At 38.6% G+C, this 20,465-nt stretch overlaps 1 protein-coding gene across 1 annotated transcript; it reads left to right on the top strand.

The window, feature by feature from the left end:
• The first annotated feature begins 550 nt into the window (after positions 1-550).
• On the top strand, positions 551-20,094 carry LOC148376381 (uncharacterized). The gene is made up of 5 exons (XM_088346599.1): positions 551-1,378; positions 8,536-8,631; positions 8,703-8,808; positions 12,838-12,931; positions 17,342-20,094. The coding sequence occupies exons 1-4, from the start codon at positions 862-864 to the stop codon at positions 12,893-12,895; spliced, it is 777 nt and encodes a 258-aa protein (XP_088202725.1). The 5' UTR covers positions 551-861; the 3' UTR covers positions 12,896-12,931; positions 17,342-20,094.
• The last annotated feature ends 371 nt before the right edge of the window (positions 20,095-20,465 follow it).

Raw genomic sequence — 20,465 nt, 5'->3', positions numbered from 1 at the left:
AAAACCTCATCATCCAGTCCAGCGTGAATGTGGATCTTTGGTGGGACACGTACAACGCGGTTACATATAAATGCAGATCATTTCATTTCTTTCAGGATAACTTTCTGGTTTCTCCATTCTCTAAAACTTGTCTCTGCTACTGTGGATGAAAAGAGTGTGTTAATGAGATGAAATTTCGTTACACATGAAGACAGAGTAATCCTGCCTGCGAACAACATTTTTTAATTCAAACGTACAGAATCAAACCCCCGTTTTACCCTGGGAAATATCATAGTACACCCACCCCACCCCGGCCTCAAAATATGTTTTCTTCAGATCTTTAATTTTCACGTAAGTCACCTAAGGTGAGTCACCTTTTTACTTGAAAACCGTAAATCTCTCCTAAAGGTTTTCGTGTCTGCATACCTGAATTCCACCGGAAATACGTCACCAGCTCCGGCGCAAAGAGTCAATTAAACAATGCTTAAAATGACGACAAATGAAACAATTCCGTGTTGCTATACGGCAGTTTTATTTTGTATTTTCGTAGTTAACATTTGTTTTCACTTGTCGCCGCAAAAAGTTGCCTTGCCGTAACTATTTGCACACACTTCAAAGCAGGAAACGAGAGCCTTCTATTTCCGCTGCAGCAACGAGAAGCACTACGTCATAAAGGAAAGGAAAATGTGGACTGGAAGGACAAACTAAGCCCAGGAGAAGCGACGCGCGGCCGACCGAAGGCGCCCCCCTTACCTCGGTTGTCGGGCGGCTGCCTTTTTCAGACAAATACGCCGCAATTGAAAGGGTCGAGTGGAGGTCGTTGCTGGGTAAAAAGCATTTGATAGCTCCGCTAGCCAAGCTCCATTAGCCCGCTCGCCAGCGATGGGCACGAGAGCCAGTCGCCTCCAGGAAGACCCAGTACCGTCCACTCTGGGGAAGGACGGCACCGCCAAACGGGATTCCTACCGGCGCCCCCGCTGTGCCAGGCCCACCAGCCTGATGGTGGACTTCTCGGGCAGCTTCGAAGACACCGAAGTCAACCGGAGCCGTTCGGAAGAGGGAAGCGACTCTGACTTGGGCCAGCACGGCGCCAGTGCCGACGGTAGCCCGGCGGACCACCACGACATGAGCCAGGCGTCTCCGGCGGACGACAATCGCAGCGAGGGGAAGGCGGACGAGGACGGCGACGCCAGCCCGGAGGCGCCCGCCAACCTGGAGCGTCAGCCCTGCGACGAAACAGGCCGCACGCCCCACCGCACTTTCTCAGAGCGGCTCCCCGGGAATCGACACGCCGGCGGCCGCAGCGTCGGGGCTAGGTCGGCCCGGGTTCGGGGATCCCACCAGCGGCCCGTTTCAGAAGCTTGGATCGGCCTGTACCGGGTCAACAACCGCCACGGAAGTAAGTAGAGACCGAGGACTCAACAATACTTTAATGACTTAAAAGAAATCAAAATAAAGTGGCGACGTCACAATTAAGTGGGCCGACAGTCGGTTCTATTCGTGATTGTACACTCTCGTCACCGAATGACAATACACATGAGCTCACAACCTTTAATGTTTAATGAATACATTTTAATTTCACTATAAGTATCTTGAAATAAAGCAAACACTTAAATTAAAATAGTGGCAAGTGTCATGACTATTACTGTATTAATAGTACGATAATTAATTCAGTTAATCAACATTTTTGCGATCAATCATTTGTGTACTCTTTTAGAATTAAATTCACTTTCTCGTCATCTTTTCCAAACGAAATGTTAATAATTTTTGTATTGTTTTGCATGATAAAAAACAATAACTTACTGATGTTCGTACCAAAAAGTATTAGACACACTTTGTTAAAAACAAAATTGCTTGGATTATGTGTGGGCGTTATTCTTTTTTATAAACAGTATATATTTTACAAATTGGGGTTTCTTTAGATTATTACATGTGTAAATCGGGGGATGGTCTAATTTTGCCCTGTGCAATTCTTTTAGATATATTTCAAATTAAAAAGTGGTCGGCGGCGCCCTCTGTTGGCTGCGGCTGCATCGGCTCGCTACAACGGGTCAGGTGCAATCGACATTTCGTTCTGTGTACATTGTTACACAGAATGACAATACAAGGAAATTATTATTATTATTATTATAAGGGCTATCCAAATAAATGTGACCTGACTTCACTAGATGGCATACATGCCTACCTTTTAACACGAAAAAAGCGTTAGATTTCAACACTCCCCTTTATTTTTATGTGCTTGTTTAAAACTAGAAGTGGCAAACTTACCATAAAACAGAAATTGTGAATGCTGGAGCTGTTTATTCACGCACAACTCTTGGTTCAAAATAAAGCAGCAGTAAACTAAAACACTTGCCTGGAGTCAATATTTTTTTGTTGTAGTTAACTTTTAAAGAGGAGATTTATTTTAAAAAGTGGTAGGCGTTTTCATGGTGTTCAACGGCAATAATCAGGAACCTATGGCTCTTTTCATAATTTTTAATGGCTCAGAGACAAAATTGATTCCATGCAAATCTTCTTCTAAATTTGCGTGAGTGAAGCCTTTCATTGTGCATGCGAAGCGAACAAACGCTGAGATAAATGACGTTACTGTCCAGTATATATAGGGCATGTTTGTAATGACTGTCATACAAAAAACATTGTTTTGGCTGTACATCGCTAAGGAATCCTTTGTGGAAGCCCATTAAATAAACTATGTTCACTGTTGAGACACCTTATGATAAAAATCCACAGAACAAACCGTAAACATGCCAAACCGTCAGCAGATCACCCAGAGCAACTTGATTGGGTGAACGGTAGTGATGGGTGGAGTTATGCAAAGAGCGCAAGCACTCCTTCCTGTCTCTAGCTCTGCGCTGATAGTAAATACTTTGAGATTCGCACTTGCAGAATTTAGTGACATGTTTACAAGAGAACTTTGTTCGCCCCTTAAAACAATTATTCATGACAAAAATAACTTTCGAAATGAGCCTTAACATTCCTCAGTAACTGCGGGAGGCAGACAAATATTAGGTGGTGTGTTTTTATGGGACACAGGCTCTGGCATTATTATTGTATAATAGATTTTATCAAATGTCACACATTGAAATACAATCTTCTGAGAGGTAAGCTTTTGTCTGGGGAGCGGGTTTAGTGGTTTTGTTTAATATTGTCTTAAAATATACAGTGTGGCTTCCTCCCCCAAAAGATCGAAATATTTTGCTTTTATGGCTCTTTGAGTCAAAAAGTTTAAAGCCCTGGTGTTGGCAGGTATGAGTTGGTTTTGAATTAACTCCAATGATTACCATTTTTGCTTAAGAAAATTATAAACATTATTCCCATTTATGACACGAGTGTGCCAATCCAGTCTAAACTATAATCAATTTGTTTAGTACAAAGATATATTAGACTTATGGTTTGTTTGAAAATACAGTAGACCCCCAGGATACACCATTAAGCCGTTCTGAGGTGGGAATCCCAAAGTGAAATTGCTGCATAGCGGGGTTCAAACATTTGGCAACTAGCTGATGCATTCCAAGCCCCGAGTTACAATAAATAGGATATAGTAGGTACTAATCATGTAGTAGGTCAGATTCAGATTCAGATCTACTTTATTGTCATTCTAGTACACGTGTATAGTACTAGAGCAGTGTTTTTCAACCTTTTTTGAGCCAGGGCATGTTTTTTTACATTGGAAACATTTTGCGGCACACCACTTACCAAATGTTATAAAATGACACTGAACAGTATGTTTAATTACAATACAATTAATAATACCCCCAGTTTTTACAGCAAAGACACTTGACAATGACATGATATTTGCAGAAAATGATTCATAAATGTTTTATAAAATTTTAAAGTGACATTGGATAATTTCTCACGGCACACTAGTGTGTCGCGGGGCACAGTGGTTGAAAATCACGTATATATGATTAATCATAGAATAGATAGTTGTATATAAAGGAAAAATTAAATTGTATTTATATTTAAAAACATGATATTCATGGAAACAAAGCTTGCGATTATAGCTAAATTAAGGTGTACATGCGTCGCTACCCTAAGTTGCATGGCCGTTACAGTCCCGATTGTCAATTGTTTATCTAAAATAAGGTGGCTATTGAAGCAAGGAAATCTTCTAAAGGCATGAAAATCCTTGCACGTAGAAACTATAAAATCAGTTTCATTTTTAATCTGCCGTCTTCTCCCGCCTGTGCATCCGCCCACTAACCCACTGTGCTTGATCAAGTTACCGTATTTTCCGCACTATAAGGCGCACCTAAAAGCCTTTATTTTTTTCAAAAGCTGACCATGCGCCTTATAATACAGTGCGCCTTATTTATAGATCAACATTAATTTTTCCAACTAACTTGCAGCTGCCGACTAGATTTTCCCCCGAACGCCAAGTAGTACGCGGTGTATGCTGCGATTTATTTACCGGCGTTTCATTGGCTAACCAATGTGTCAATTATCATTTGAATCGATCACTATTGGCTAAAGTTATTCGGAAGTCAAGGGGCGGATCCTTTTTATCATTTACAGGCTGGCATTGGCTTAAACAGCAAAACAAAGGCTGCAATTGGCCGAAAAAGATGAATGCGTATAGCACGTGGCTGACGGCACACAGAAAGCATTTTTTTTCTATTCTTTATTCGTAAATATTTTATTCTCCTGGATTTACTGCACTCACGGATATAAGAGGACATTGGCTGCACATTATTATGAACACAACGACTTCGGTGAGCTACTCCGGGTTTTATTTTGTCCCTGTATCTTGTTTCGGACTGAACTCGATGTTTCTGTGATAAGCGGTGCAGATAATGGATGGAATGGAGTGTCTATTTTTAAATTCAACTCAATTCCAAGTGTTTATTGTCATATGCACAGTAAAGTTGCAAGCGAAAAAGAAAATAGAAACTAAGGAATGTGTGGCATTTCTTGAATCCCAAGACTTTAACCTTCCAAATGATGGAACGATGCATTTGAGTGACATCGTACGGACACGGCATCAGCACGTGTTCTCGACACGTATTTGCGTCTTTGCAAGCTTTGGGAATGTTAAGGGGGTAATAAGTTGGACTGAACTATCTGACTGTTTTGTCGACATTCCCTTTTTAGCGCCTTATAATCCGGTGCGTCTTATGTATGTCAAAAATAGGACCAAAAACGATTTTTTCGGGGTGCGCCCTATAACCCAATGCGCAAAATACGGTACATTAAAACCAAAGGTAAATAGAATTTAATTTTTTACATTTATATCTGTTATTTAATCATACAAACATATTGCACATATGTCAAACTCACTATATCCTATATTTTTATCTAATGTTTTTATCTGGAGTTGCTTAATATCTATAGGTTTCTAACCCCCGCCATATGGCAATCTGACTTTGCGATTACTGCCTGAGAATCGATTCATGTCGTATCTCAGGGTATCTACTGTAATTTGAAAATGTATAATTTACTTAAATTACTAGATATTTTTTTTAATTCCATTGACTGGCAGCATGTGTGTATGTGTGATGGGAAGAAACAAAGCTATCTTAAATAGTTAATACATTGCTGACGTCCCACTCGTTTGAATAAACTGTTAAATGAACTCCTTGTGACCGAAAGTAACTGTCCATTATTGCATTAGTAAAGGCGAGCAGTCATTGTAGAAGCAGAAATAAAGGATTTGAAGAACTCAAATTCTTGCGCAGATAATCTCTTTTCTCGTGCTTATGTGATGAGGGGAAATCATCTGAGGCTGTATTGTGTAAACTGAGTAGCTGGCATAAGACTTCATGGAATGACGAACGAGACCACCCTGTCGTCATGCTACAAAGATGCAATGGCAGTTGTTATGACAGACCCTTGCCAGTTGAAAGATTCAGAGGTGGTTGCCATGCAAACTCAAAGGTTGTCCATTTTTACTTTGAGAAGAGCCATGTGGAGGCACTAGATGGGATGCGGCACCATCATGCGTGTTTAGGCTTTTTTACAGGCAAGCCCTCCAGCATATGGGGAGGGGAAATGGGGTCAGGAAATGAGGAAATGTTGGCGTGGCAGAATGTAGGCCAGGAGTGAATGCTTTGGACCATCTGTGTCCTGGTAGAGCTTTGCATGGACCTTGAAAACCCCCCTGTGAGACTTTCAACTAAAGGTTCTGCTAAAAACCCACATCGATGGAATAACCGGTTAGCTGGCTATAGATGTCAAACTTTGTTATTTAGCTCCTAAACCTTAGTACTCCAGATGTGAAAAAATAAAACAACAATGTTATACAGAAAATTTATTACTTATGTGTGAAAGATGTGCATATAATTAAATAAAGTCATAAATCAAAATACAATACATTTTATTTACCTTTGGTGCGACATGACTTAGGGTGTAACAACAGAGTTAATGAGTGGATGCAGTGGAGGGAAGACGGCGATGGCGGATTAAGTCTGAAACAGATTTGAAAATGTCCACTTGCGAGGATTGCCTTGCCCTTAATAGGTTTCCTTGCTTTAATAGTCTCCCTATTTCTAATAGCCCCAATCATTGATTGGGTCATGCATCCTAGTCAGGGTTCCCGTTTGTGTGCCTTCGTATTTCTTGATAATTGCAAATTTGTTTCCATGGTTATAATGTTTTTACTTCTCACTTTAGCATCAAGGAAAGCCTTGGGACCCATATCTTAACAAATGTTTGTTACACAAGATTCTGAACTGAATGAAAAGAAAGGCGTTGTGGGACGAAGTTCAGCCAATAGTATATTGGCATCCTCATGATGACATGACGCAGACCAATATTAGACCAGCATCTTGTATGACATTGACTTATAGCGGGCATCTAAGAGACGTTACCGAAAAAGTCATGCATATGAACTTTGCAAATTTGAAAGCTTTAGGGCACACAAAAATATTTGACAACATATAGTGGGGAAAATGCAGTAACGAGGGGTTTGAGTAAACCTCTTGTTTCACACTGTATTGTTAAAACTTGGTATTGTGGGGATGTGGTACCTCGAGATTAATTTCAATTCATAATAAATGCCTGACTAACCAAGTAACTAATTTGTAAATGCATAACTTCGATTCGATGATTTAACTGATTAACTGAAGACTGGCTGGCTAGTGGACAAAATGAACATCAGACTATCGTCTGGATTAAATAGGTAATAAACCCCTGGGCTGATTGTAAACATGACAGTGAGACAATCTGACTAGTTAAGTAAACAAAACAAAAGCAGCTCAACTAAATAACCTGATTTAATAATTACTAACTGAACAACTGAAGGATTTATTGACTATTCCCCTCACCAAACGAACTGACTGACTGGTTCAACAAACTACCAGACTGATTAGGTAACTTAAAAGCTGACAGCATAAACAAACCTGTTTACTAAATCACCCATTGTGAATAAATACAGTACAAAACATGCATAATTGTGTCGCCAACTCTGTCTTTTGAAGCACATGCAATTCTGAAATGAACAAAAAGTCAACCGGGTATAATGGATCGCGACCACAACATGCATTTCGTTTTAGGTGGGCCAGAACGGCATATCTCTCGACAAAAGCAGCATCTGCCCGCCCCACTCACAGCAATGTGGGTTTGAGCATTAATGTATGGCAACCACACGAATGCATTTCATTTTAGGTGAAAATAACAACCGACTAAAGTGTGCTGTGCCTGTCCCTGCTCGCAGCCTTATGCGATTGGGGGTAATGGATCACGGCTGCATGACTGCAGTTCACTTTTTGGTGGACAAAACACTAAAAAGCTGCCCAGCCCGACAAAAATGCACTCTGCCGGACCCCGCCTAGAGCAAAAATGCGTTCAGGGATAATGAATTGCTGAACATTTTCCAGCTTGCAATGCACTGCAGGAGCAAGCATTAAGCGAGAATTAGCAAGGAATTATAGTATAAGCGTTAACACTACAACAACAAATCCTTCGATCAAATGATATGAAGACCTCGGTGTTGTCAACACACTACAAAATTGTTCCCCGACAGCGACAAGGTGGAGAAGTGTCTGCTGTTAAACCTAACACTCGTAGACTCGTCTTTTCTGGCAATCCCCCTTGCCAAAGCAATGCAATGATTACATTTGATTTTTTTTACACTGTTTTTAGCTAAAAATGAACAACCTTTGAAACAGAAGATCAGGCCGTCATAGAAAATATTCAACCTTGAATGCTTCAGAATTTTGATTTTGATACTTGCAAAAGATACCTTGATACATTATTGTTACAGAAATAGATTAACTGCGGATGCTGTGGAATTGTAGATATTGTGACGGCGTCACCCTGTCTGGATTTTCTAAGGTTGTCCGATTAACTGTTTGTTGCAAGCAAATTGGGCCTACATCTTAAACTTCTGCAGTAGACTCCCAAGATATGACATAAATTGGTTCTAAGGTGGAGATCGCAAGGTGAAATTGTCGTATGGTAGGGGATAGAAACCCTTCTTGCCTTATGGCAGTGCTTTGCTACACTACATTCAGTGTCATTGCTGTTTAAGATGGAGCAGCCCAATAAAAAAACTCCCAAAGTGAACATTGCCAACTCCATTTATTCACATAAGCCTCCACCATTGTTTGTGTGCAGATATCCGCTGTCCTTTCTGCACCAAGCCGTTCCCGGGTGGGCGCATTGAGGATCACCTGTTGAGCTGCCTCACCTCTCCGCCGCTTCCCTACAACAGTAATTCTGCATATACTTTTTAAGAACTGTCAATGATCTGAATCCCCCCTGAATGTGTTTTTTTTTGGCAGCGGATGTGCTGAGCAAAGATAGCGGCGAGTGCTCAATTTGTCTGGAAGATCTGGTGCAGGGTGAGACCATCGCCAGGCTGGCTTGCCTCTGCGTCTACCACAAGAGGTAAGAAAACCTGAGTCGCAAGGTTAATCAATGTCGCATAAGCATAGTGCCTCGGTTGACACTGTCATGGTAATTGGATACGAACCGGTCTATTAAAGTAAGTCAAGGTCGGATCCCTGCAAAATAAAACACCTAGTGCTTAGTATCATCTTTTTATTTGACAATCACCCAAACGTAACTTCAAATACCTTTTTTCCACTTCTTATTGCGTCACATATAAAGCGAGTATAAAAGCAATTTAAACGCATGAAAGTGAAACAATATGCAGTAGATACCAGAACATTAATCCATTCTTATATGTGTTTGTAAAATGAAAATTAAGCATTGACTGGGGTTTTTAGGGCCAATTCTGATCATTAGTTTTTAGAGGAAGCCATTAACTGATATATGAAGCAGATATACATTTGCTGTAAAAACTTGTCAATTAGCATAAGAAATGTTTAAAAATGCATAAAGACAAAAAATATTTGTCATGAATCTAAAAAACTAAATAGCCCTTTGAAACTTTTTACAGTAAATTAGAATTTCAACAACACTAACATGGCTAATCTTTCACAGTCTGATAAACAAAGGAATTTCAAAAAAACCTCATTAAACATATTGCAAAAAGCAATCACATTTTCAATGGTGCTCAGGAATTGAAAAGTGTGGGCACTCCTGTTTGGGAGCCAAATTGACCAACTAATGTTATGATAACAGCTAATCACTCAGCCTTCCACTTTAGCGTGCTTTTTATGCTCTATACCACAAACACACTATTTATTGACATACCAATGTTAGGCTAATACATGACTCCACCTGAATGCACCTACCTAAATCAAGTTAAAATCATTTTTTATGCTATCTTATGATTTAAGAAACTAATTTAAACCACAAGCTTTTTAAAATCTCAAAATTATCAGCAGTCTTGGTTCACAGGAATGTCTGGACTCGGGAGTTAGGAGAGCTGCCGCTGTTTACTCCACTCAAACGTTATTCCTTCTGCTTCAGTGGCGCTATCCCCGGTCGCTTATCCAATCAGAAGGCAAAGTGTAGATAGCGATTGAGACAGAAAGAGGGAGAGACTCGGCTGCATCTGAGCCCAAATTACCCAGTTTTAAATATATTTAATTGGCCAGTTGAATTATAAAATGCCAACACCAATATCCGTCAAATTCCCATATATCTGTGCTGATAATCGGCCTGCGCGGTAATCGGTCGACCTCTAGTGAAAATGCTGTATGGCAGGGAATATAAGCCTATGGTGATTGGCTAATGCGTTCAAAGACACTGTACCCTAGATAAAATGTAACCAAATGAGTATATAGTATGTTCTACTTAAATGTTATACAAGTGAAGTTGATTATCATAATAAATAAATATATATGTAAGGGGAAATGACTTTTTATTTACCTTTTGATGTGATTTTTTTGTATTTATTTATTCAGCCAGTATAAACCATAAACATGATATATACAAGAAATCATTTGACACGCGAACACTCAATAATGATAAAATAATAGATTGAAAAGTATAAAAAGAATAGAGTAAAAAATATATTGTAGTGTATAATACAAGGTAATTATATAGAATAGTTTAAAAAGAAAGAATATGTAAATAATATGTGACTTCAGCTGGTCGTGTGGAGTTACGAGTGGGTGCAGGGGGAGGAATGGCGACGGCGAGATAGAAGATTGTTGCTTTGTCTCCTTTCTTAAACAGTAGTCCAGATTTCCATGCTTATATTTTTTGCTTTTCTATTTACTATCAATGCAAACCTTGGGACCCATAGAAATTAAATATGGTGTCAAGAATACAGTATTGTGTTGCACTAACTAGCAAAGCCAATACGAAGCATAAGAAAATCTGAACTGAATGATTACTGTGAAAGGCATTGAAGGAGGAAGTTTAGCCAATAGCATATCTGCATTTTCATGATGCTGTGACGCAAACAAGAACAGACTACCATCTTATATGCCGTCGACTAAAAGCAGACAAGCATCTTACAGATGTTACTCCGTCTTACGCATGAATCACACAAACTTTGAACTTCATCAGCTATTGGGCACTCAAAATCATTTTTTTGTTGATATCTTGTTGGGTGAAGAATGCTGCAAAGATGGACTGAAAAGCATTTTATGCTACCATGTAGAGTGAAAATGTCTTAAGGCAGGGTCACCATATCCCTGGACCTACAGTAACTTTTTCTCTTATTGTGTCATGAGGAAATGTTTATGGTATAAGAGTGAAAAATAATATAAATTATACTTTATTTTTATGTGATGCTTTTACAAAAATGTTATTTTCAAACATATTATATTTCAGTTTGTATGAACCGGAAACTTATTAAGGTTTAAATGAAGTCCAACCCTAAAACTGCTCAAAAATATGTTTTTTAAGCTTTAACTAGATTGTAAAATCTTTTTTTTACTATTTTTGATGACATTAATTAAAAATTGTATGATGTTGCTTTTTCTGTTACACATCATAGCACCACAAATGACTAATCCTGTTTTTAAAAAATGCTTAATTATGTACTCATCAAAAATGCTTAGTGTTCACATTATTGAAATATCTCTTTTGTGCAAGTTGGCACAATGTTTTTTTCTTTTAGTTTGAAATAGCTTACTAATCAAGTTTCCTTCTTGTTCCCATGACAAAAAAGTTTTTCCTCATACCATTTCCAAAATACCACACAATTAAAACTATTGTAGCCTTTTAATGTTTTGTTTTGTTTTCTAGGAGCAATTGAATGACTTTTGAGTCAATTTTAATTCAATTTAACGTATACTAACGTGATCTGTTTTTTTCCATACAACATTAAAAAAACTATTTGTTGAGGTCCATGTATTACCTTTTCACTCAATTTCTGATCATTTTTATGCACTTTGTGAAAGGGGTAGCATCGCTTTTATCTGGAATTTTTGAGGTTTCAGCTTCCATGTTATTGAGCACAGGAAATGTTTATGAGGTTAGGCAATGCACATGTGCACATCAGGCTCGGTTATGTCACATGTGGCTGACATCAGTGCATGTGTGCGTCTGTGCGTGCAGATGTGAGATTTCCACACTTCGCTTTTTGTCAAGGTTCTGCTTTGACAAGCATATGTTAAGAGGCGTGGTTCCTATTTGGCTTTTCTCACTGAAGCACAGATGAAATACAGATGCACCCAAGAGACAACATAATTTGGAGCCTGTCTCGTTGTCGATCACAATCGCTTCATTCCATTTTTAGTCATTTTTCTCACTGATGCACTCGCGCATGCTTTTTCTATGTCTGTTTCTTTCTTTGTTCAGTTTAGGAGAGACCCCCTGGGTTTGGGAATTAATCCATTCTGAGGTGGGAGTTATAAAGTGGAATTGCGGTATGGCGGGGGATAAAAACCTATGGTTATTAGCTAATGTGTTCTGTAGCCTAGATAATGATTTGCCTATGTATAGAAAAATGGGTATTCCTATCTTGTTTATCGACTTTGGAATTTTGTTGCTGTTGGATGTTATTGCACTATTTTTATTGCACCATTTTTCTCTTTGCTCTATTACTACTAACCAAGTGGTACATAGTACTACAAGTATTCCTCATGTGTAATATATGTGTCTACGATTAGATGACAAGTGTACATGTAAAGGAAAAAGAAAATGTTATTTACCTTTGGTATGACGATTCTTGACTGGGCCAAATACTGAAACTGTGGATTTAAAATAAAACTGAACACAAGCTTCCACTTGCAACTGTTGAAGATTTGTTTATTTTAATAGCCTCCTTACTATTAAATGTCCCAATGGTCGTTTTGTTACAGTCATGTTTCCTAGCGAGGGTAACGATGTGTGGGCATTCTTCGTATTTCTTATCTTAAGCTCCGTTCCGATTGTTATCTTCTTGCCCTTCTATTTAGCATCACAGTCTTGAGACCCCAAGTCACTGAAAATCAAGTTGTAGTTTTTTCATATGAGGTCCTGAACAAAGCGATAAAATAAGCATTATGGGAGGGAGTTCAGCCACTGGCATACCGACATTTAAGTTAGCATGTGTTGTATGTGTTTCTGCAGCTGCATCGACGCATGGGCCAAGGTGAAGCCCTGCTGCCCTGAGCATCCTTCAGATTGACTCCCAGGACATAGGACTTCCCCTGCCATGACTCAGGTAGACTCAATGACTTTACTTCTTTGACTTTAATGCTGTAAGGTGGTAACCTTCACTTAATTAACATCTGCCTTAACAAGTTTTTCGAGTTGCCTCTTGGGGGAAAAAAAGACACTTTGCAGAGTTGGTAATTCTCTATACAGTAGAACCCTGAGATGAAAGATTAATCTGAGGTGGGGATCGCAAAGTAAAATTGTCATACAGCAGGTGATAGACACCATTAGTAATGCGTAGCTAATGAATTCCGGACCCCATGAAGCCCAGATAATACCATTAAAACAACAAAAAAGCTCCGTATTTTACAGCCTATAAGGCACGCCAGATTTTAAGGTGCATCCTCAAAATATTCCTCTGAGAGCAATTTATTTCATAGGCGCACCGGACTGTAAAGCACATGCAACTAAAACTACAGTAAGACAGCCAGAGTTGCATTTAAAAATAATCAGAAATAAAATATTGTAGAAAATAAAACGCAAATAAAAACACATTTCATAGAACATAGATATAATGAAATCTGGTATCACAATTGAATTAACTTGATTCATTAATAAATGGTTGAAGTATTTAATTGTATTGTTATGTATTTCTGATTTAATTTACCAAATTTCCCTGTCTAATAAAACTGATTAAAAGGCACAACTTCAAATTTCTGATCAATTGTGGATTTTTAAGTGTGCTAAATAGTCCAGAAAATACTGCAGTTGTTTAACCGCTATTTGAGAAGCAAATATTTGTCTGTACGATGTCACCAATCACTATATGTCACATTTTGGGAAGCTTAAACTCTTGGGATTCAAGACATGTTGACCATTTCTAAATGTACTCGTCATAGAAACATCGCGATTAGTATGAATCAAGATACCCGAAAATTATAAAGCACTAATAGCTCATCTGAACGTCCCCAAGGAAGTTGAGTTGCTATTCTACAAAAACTTATTCCATCCAGGACTGTCCAGTGAATTCAACCGTGTAAAATATTTTCCGTATTTTCCGCACTATAAGGCGCACCTAAAAGCCTTTATTTTTTTCAAAAGCTGACCATGCGCCTTATAATACGGTGCGCCTTATTTATGGATCAACATTCAGTCGCAAAGTCTTCCAACTAACTTGAAGCCGCCGACTAGATTTTCCCCCGAACGCCAAGTAGTCCGCGGTGTATGCTGGGATTTATTTACCGGCGTTTCATTGGCCAACCAATGTGTCAATCATCATTTGAATCGATCACTATTGGCTAAAGTTATTCGGAGGTCAAGGGGCGGATCCTTTTTATCATTTGCAGGCTGGCATAGGCTTAAACAGCAAAACAAAGCCTGCATTTGGCCGAAATAGATGAATATGTATAGCACGTGGTTGACAGCATACAGAAAGCATTTTTTACTATTCTGTATTTGTAAATATTTTATTCTCCTGGATTTACTACACTCACGGATATAAGAGGACATTGGCTGCACATTATTATGAACACAACGACTTCGGTGAGCTACTCCGGCTATTTATTATCCCTGTATCTTGTTTCGGACTGATCTCGATGTTTCTGTGATAAGCGGTGCAGATAATGGATGGAATGGAGTGTCTATTTTTAAATTCAACTCAATTCCAAGTGTTTATTGTCATATGCACAGGAAAGTTGCAAGCGAAAAAGAAAATAGAAACTAAGGAATGGTTGGCATTTCTTGAATCCCAAGACTTTAACCTTCCGAATGATGGAACGATGCATTTGAGTGACATCGTACTGACACCGCATCCGCACGTGTTCTCGACACGTACTTGCGTCTTTGTAAGCTTTCGGAATGTTCAGGGGGTAATAAGTTGGACTGAAGTATCTGACTGTTTTGTCGACGTTCCCATTGTAGCGCCTTGTATTTCGGTGCGTCTTATGTATGTCAAAAATAGGACCAAAAACTATTTTTTTCGGGGTGCGCCCTATAACCCGGTGCGCCTTATAGTGCGGAAAATACGGTACGCCAAAACACCAGATAATGCCAACAGATAAAAGAAAAAAATCACCTAAAACATCTCTGCATTATTGGACGATCCTTGTGGCAATTTGTTTGTTTAGAATCGCAAAATTATTTTTAATATGGCAGTTTACCTCTGACTTTTCGATTGACACCATGCAGGCTTTTTTTTTTTTTTTTTTTACCACAGTCCACTGCCCGTAGTAGCCTAAGGGGGGTTCTGTGTTGATATGACATCGCCTCTTTTAGCTGCGAATTTCTTTAGCCAGTAATGACTGATTTAAAGGATGATTTGTACATTGGTTTGCCAATGAAATTCCCAACATAAAATTTGTGCAATTTTTTTTTTTTTTCAAATTCGAGCCGAAAATAAACGTGCGTAAATGCAACTCAGGATCCATTTTTACGCGCAATTAATGGCAAAGGGTCTGCATTTATATAGCGCTTTTCAAGTCACTAACGACCTCCCAAAGAGCTTTACAATGTGCTTTACACTTACCCATTCACACACAGACTCGCACACCAAAAGTGGGAACAGCCATGCAAGGCACCTACCTGCTTATTGGGGGCATTAGAGGTCCAGTGTCTTGCCCAGTTTTAAATAGATTTAACTGGCCCGTCCAGACTCTCAGCTCTACCGCCTGGAAGCTCTGAACTAGCCTCCACACAATGCACAATAGTGAAAGGGACGCAGAAAGAGAATTTACGTATTTACAACTCTTTCACAATGTCTAACAATTGGCCAAAATCAAATACACTGTTCAAAAGATTTTTGAGCACTTGTCGTCTCCAAATGGCCACTTTTGGAAACGCCTAAACACCCCCATAAATTTTTTTGTAAAATACCACGTTTCTTATTTCAAATTGTGATCAAATTTGACCAGGGTCTAGGTAAGGTTTAATGTGATTGTCCAATGCCAACATTTCTGAAGGCATGTGATTACAAAAAAATTCATGCGAGAACAAAAACCTTCTATTTGTGTTTCAACTTAAAATTACTAAATGTTAGTAGCACTTGCAATGGTTCTTTCAGTTGGGGACAAAACTTTTACCTTTCAAAAGAAACCAAAACCGTCCATGTTCTCCAAACAATTCAAGACCAACATTTACTTTGGGTATGTTTTGGATTGGGATTTTCAGGGATCAGAATGGAGATTTTCATTTTCAGCTGAAATAGCCAGCGTCCAGGAATAAACCAGGGCGGAGCCCCCCCCCCCCAAAAAAACCTGGGTTTTAGGCAATTTACTTGTCCAAAACCATGTTTATATTTATCATTTAAGTAACATTTTTAGAAGATTAAAATAATTTGCCCACATAACTGATTTTTTTGTAAATACTGCAAGATAAATTCAAATGCAGTTCAGTCCCTGCAGCTGGTGCGACAATGCGGCCAATTTTTCTAACGGCTGCCAGGGTGCGCCAGAGCAATAAAGGAAAGAGTGAGACAGTCGGATTTTGAATTTGTTTGCTACGCAAGAGAAAAAGTGAAAAAGTCGGAATGCCTTTGGGGTTCAAAAACAGCGGAAATCCGCGGATCCGCGGAAAATTCTGATCCCTGGATTTTAGACACATTTTACAGGATTGTTAAGGGGGTCAAAGTTTGGGGGAAGAACATACAAAATTCATGCGGTATCGAAGGGCCGAAAAAACATTTTACTCCACACAGTGAAGTGAAAACGTCGTTAGGTGCGGTCACTGTATCCCGGGGGCCTACTGTTGATGCCACAAGAGGGCAGAAAAAGTGGTATTTATTTTGAACGGTCTTTGTTTCAAATTGACAAATGCAGACATCCTTAGGTTTTTCGCGTTAATGGGGACAAAAACCCCACGCAAAAAGTGAAAATCCGCAAGGTAGTATCGCACCTTTTGGATGGCTGTCGTAAGAGCGGACTTGTCGGCTTATGGAGAGCGCGATAGAACAAGAGTGCAAGATAAAGCGCGAGAGAGAACAATTGGAAACCCAGTATGAAAATAAGTCGACGTCTTTGGGGTTTTTTGGGGAACGCACCTAAAATCTTTACCGACTGAGAGTGAAAGAGGGAAAGAAGGATTCATTGTTTAGGTGGCATGAGGAAAGGAGCTGGGTACAAACACTTTTCAACAAGATGCAGATAGAACGCAGAGCAGGTGTCCGTCCACAGTGCAGTATGAAAGACGCTATAACATGAATTGGCCAATCGGCATTTGTGATCTCAAGTCAAGAGAAGCTGTCAAATTGGCGTAAATCTTGGCTGTCCAAAATGTTCCTAAGTTCTATGGGATGGATTTGTTGTTTTTTTTATTTTTATTTTTTATTAATAGATCTTTTTTAATTTTCCCCCCGCAAAGGAGTGAACCAGCGATTACTGAAGCGCAAAGTAGTGAAGGGGCTCTGTATCGTCTTGCACTGTCACGTTTATTAATGTAATTTTTCATTTATTTACATACTTACTCACTTTTTTGGCCCTCACAGGAGACCACATGCCAACACTCTCCTTTTGAAAAAAGTCCGCCAACCCATAAAGAAGCTCCCGGCGGTGTGGACCACCTCCTGCTGCTCCCATAGGTCCGGACCATTTCGCAACAAACTGTAACATACAAACAAAAACAAAAAAACATGGCTGCTTTGTATTTAACTCCTTGCTTACCGGGTTCGACGATGTGATAGCTCTTGGCGACGGGGAGTAAAGGTGGTGTGTTTTTGAGTTGCCCACTGGCTAAGGGTTCGGGTTTTTGTCGTTACCTGGTGTTTAGTGTTAACATTTCAGAAGGGGGTCTGGTTGTTAGTGCTGGTGTTTGCACCCATTTGAGCACTTTTTGTCCTTAAAGGATTTTTCCCCCCCTTGTTGGTTTTCATTTTTCAGTTGCTTTCCAAGCGCTTTGAGACTGCAAATGAAACGAGTGAGTGAGCGGTAAATGTGAATTAGCAAAAATTCTTTTGGGTTTTTGTTGCATCCTGTTTTACGTGGCAACGGTACCGCTTTTTTCGAAGCCCAGCAACATCCTCGTGAAAGGATTTTTGTCGGCGTTTTTTCGTCGGAGCGGGAGGCGCTACCTTTTTATAAAGGCAAGTATTTTAAAGTATGATATCATAACTGACCGTGATCATAGCTCAATGTATGACCCTTCTTTTTTATTATTATTTTTTTAATCAAGCCTTTGTGTGTGTTTGCTGCTTTTGCCTGGTCAGATTTTATTGGGAGAACTTTTCGGGAGTCAACAGTTTAAAATAAATGCGTAAATATACATATATATATATATATATATATATATATATATATATATAAATGTATTTGAAGAATGGCTCCAGGAAATAAATTCCACTCTTCTCCTCAGGTATGGAAAGCCGTTTAAGCATTTATTCAATAACCTTCATCCAATTTAAGGTTCAGATATTACTATGCTACACTATAAGTGTCACATTGGACCCTAATTGGTGGTAACTGCAATTAACTGAATTTGATTCTGGATAAAATTATTATTTAAATAGCCTGGATTGTGGCACAGTTGTCTCCAAGCTATTAAATATTTTGGGTTAAAAGTGTTTTTTTTTTTTTTTTTTTACATAAACTGTTAATAAAAAAATCTAACCATTTCATTTATTGAAAAAACCCTGTGGAGTTGATAAATGGTCACCATCAGAGTGTTAATTTTCTCTTACACTGAATTGTTGTTGCTCCAACACCACGCTGTGTTAAAAAAAAAACTATCATTCAGTTTATTAAATAAACATTCCAGTTAAAACTATTGGTTAAATCAACACCATCCATGACTGAACTGGTGTTCCAACACTGCACGATGTTAAAAAAAAAATACACTTTTAGGTTAAAAATAAACCAGAGAGCGGGTAAAATTAACACTCATGGATGGTGGTAAACCCATCTTACACTGAATTGGTTTTGCTACAAGACTGTACAGTGTTAATTCTTTTTTACACAGTTCAGTAAAATCCACAAGATCAGTTAAATTCTGAAGTTGGAATCAATTGAGCTTGGTAGATTTGTTTAACATTCTGCAGTGATGGAGCAACACCAGTGTCCTGTAAAATAGATTACATAGTCAAGTAAAATCATTTATTTATTTTTTTTATTTTTTTACAAATTTCATCCATCACTTGAGTGTTAATTTGAACTTCAGTGTTTTTTTTTAACACTGGAAGGTGGTAATTTATTTTACACTGAACTGTGTTAATATAATTACACGGTTCACTTAAAAAACTTGAATTTGAAATTGACACTCAAAGATTTGGATTCCTAAAACATGTTTCGCCTTAAGTGATTTTCCTTTGTACTGAAGCAAGTGAGTGCACTGGTTATATGTGTTCCAAAATATTGACACTGCAAGCTTAGTTTCAGTATGTCTTTGATGTCTATATTTGAAAGTGGCATTGAGCTAGTTAATAAGTTTGAATGTCACTACCTCACAATATGAGAAGCATACAGTTGTCAACATATGTACCGTTTTGACGAAGTAAACCAAAGTTTTGCAAATTTCGAAACACGCTAATATTCCGAACCAAATTGATGTTATAGCATTCTGCAGCTTTTGCGGTTTTCCATCTTTAAGTTGTGCCACCAGTGAAATAAATGTTACAATTGAGTATTATCTAGACCTCCAGGATATGGACTAAACGCCAAAATGGCTTTCCATGCTCAGTCCCCGCTGAGGTGCTAAACTGCTGCTACGAGACAGCCCTGTGCATGTTTTAAAAGAAAAATGCCAAATTCCCGTGTGTGAGTAGACGCTCATTCAATGTTACATTTGTTGTGATACCTTATGATGTGTACTCTTTGAGGGTTTTTTTTTTCCCCAAAAAGTGGCCGGGCGCTCTCCCAAGCCCACCATTGAATTCTCTTTTGAGTCGTGCGGTGCAATACCTCAAATTTTTACCAATGCTAATTATGAAAGCTGTGTGTGCATGAGGGGAGGACTCGAGCAAGGGTGGGATTTTGTATGAATAAACCCTCTGGGACAAAACTCCCACACCATGGATAGATCCCAGAGCTTTCATCCATATATGGACAATCTTTTAAAAAAAAAATAACCCACAGCAGAGGTGTCATTTTATTTATTGAATTGTAAATATGTAATGCAGTGAAGAAGAGGAAAAAAACAAACGGCTGGTCTTTGTCTGTTGAATATACTGTTTCTAAAGCTACGATCTTTTGTATGTCTCAGAAATTGTTTTTTATATGTATTTTTTACAATAAATATGTGTGAAGAAAAGGGCTTGTCTTGTGTGCTTCGATACCATTACCGCTTTTATTTAATTTAAAAAATACGTTATTTTAATTTGGTTTTAGAAAATATTTCGCCCCTATTACACTAATAACAATTAAATGTTTTCCCTTTAACATCAATTCTTTTTAAACGGTTGCAATTTAATATCCATTTTTAAAAGTGGGGTTTGTAGTTTTAGATGTCTTAAGGTTTAAAATTAAATCTTTTTAAAATGAAACCTTTTAAGTATGTGTTCATCGTCATCGCTCAGCTGAGCTAAAAAGATTCTTTTTTTTATATCTTTTTCCACCTTTTATCATTGGTCTTCTGGCTACAGTGCCCATTACGCTGGAGGAAATAAGGCGAGGGAATGGGTG

Source organism: Urocampus carinirostris, chromosome 1, assembly GCF_059441175.1.
Source record: "Urocampus carinirostris isolate Australia breed hairy pipefish chromosome 1, RoL_Ucar_1.0, whole genome shotgun sequence".
In the NCBI taxonomy this organism is placed as follows: domain Eukaryota; kingdom Metazoa; phylum Chordata; class Actinopteri; order Syngnathiformes; family Syngnathidae; genus Urocampus; species Urocampus carinirostris.
The sequence above is the reverse complement of the archived record's forward strand: the minus strand, read 5'-3'. Positions and strand labels throughout refer to the sequence as shown.

What these genes read in the sequence shown, in the direction of transcription:
- LOC148376381 (XM_088346599.1), top strand. Translation starts at nt 862, where the DNA reads ATGGGCACGAGAGCCAGTCGCCTCCAGGAAGACCCAGTACCGTCCACT. An exon ending in GGTCAACAACCGCCACGGAA is followed by an intron (nt 1,379 to 8,535) that starts GTAAGTAGAGAC and finishes GTTTGTGTGCAG; the next exon opens with ATATCCGCTGTCCTTTCTGC. An exon ending in CTCTGCGTCTACCACAAGAG is followed by an intron (nt 8,809 to 12,837) that starts GTAAGAAAACCT and finishes GTGTTTCTGCAG; the next exon opens with CTGCATCGACGCATGGGCCA.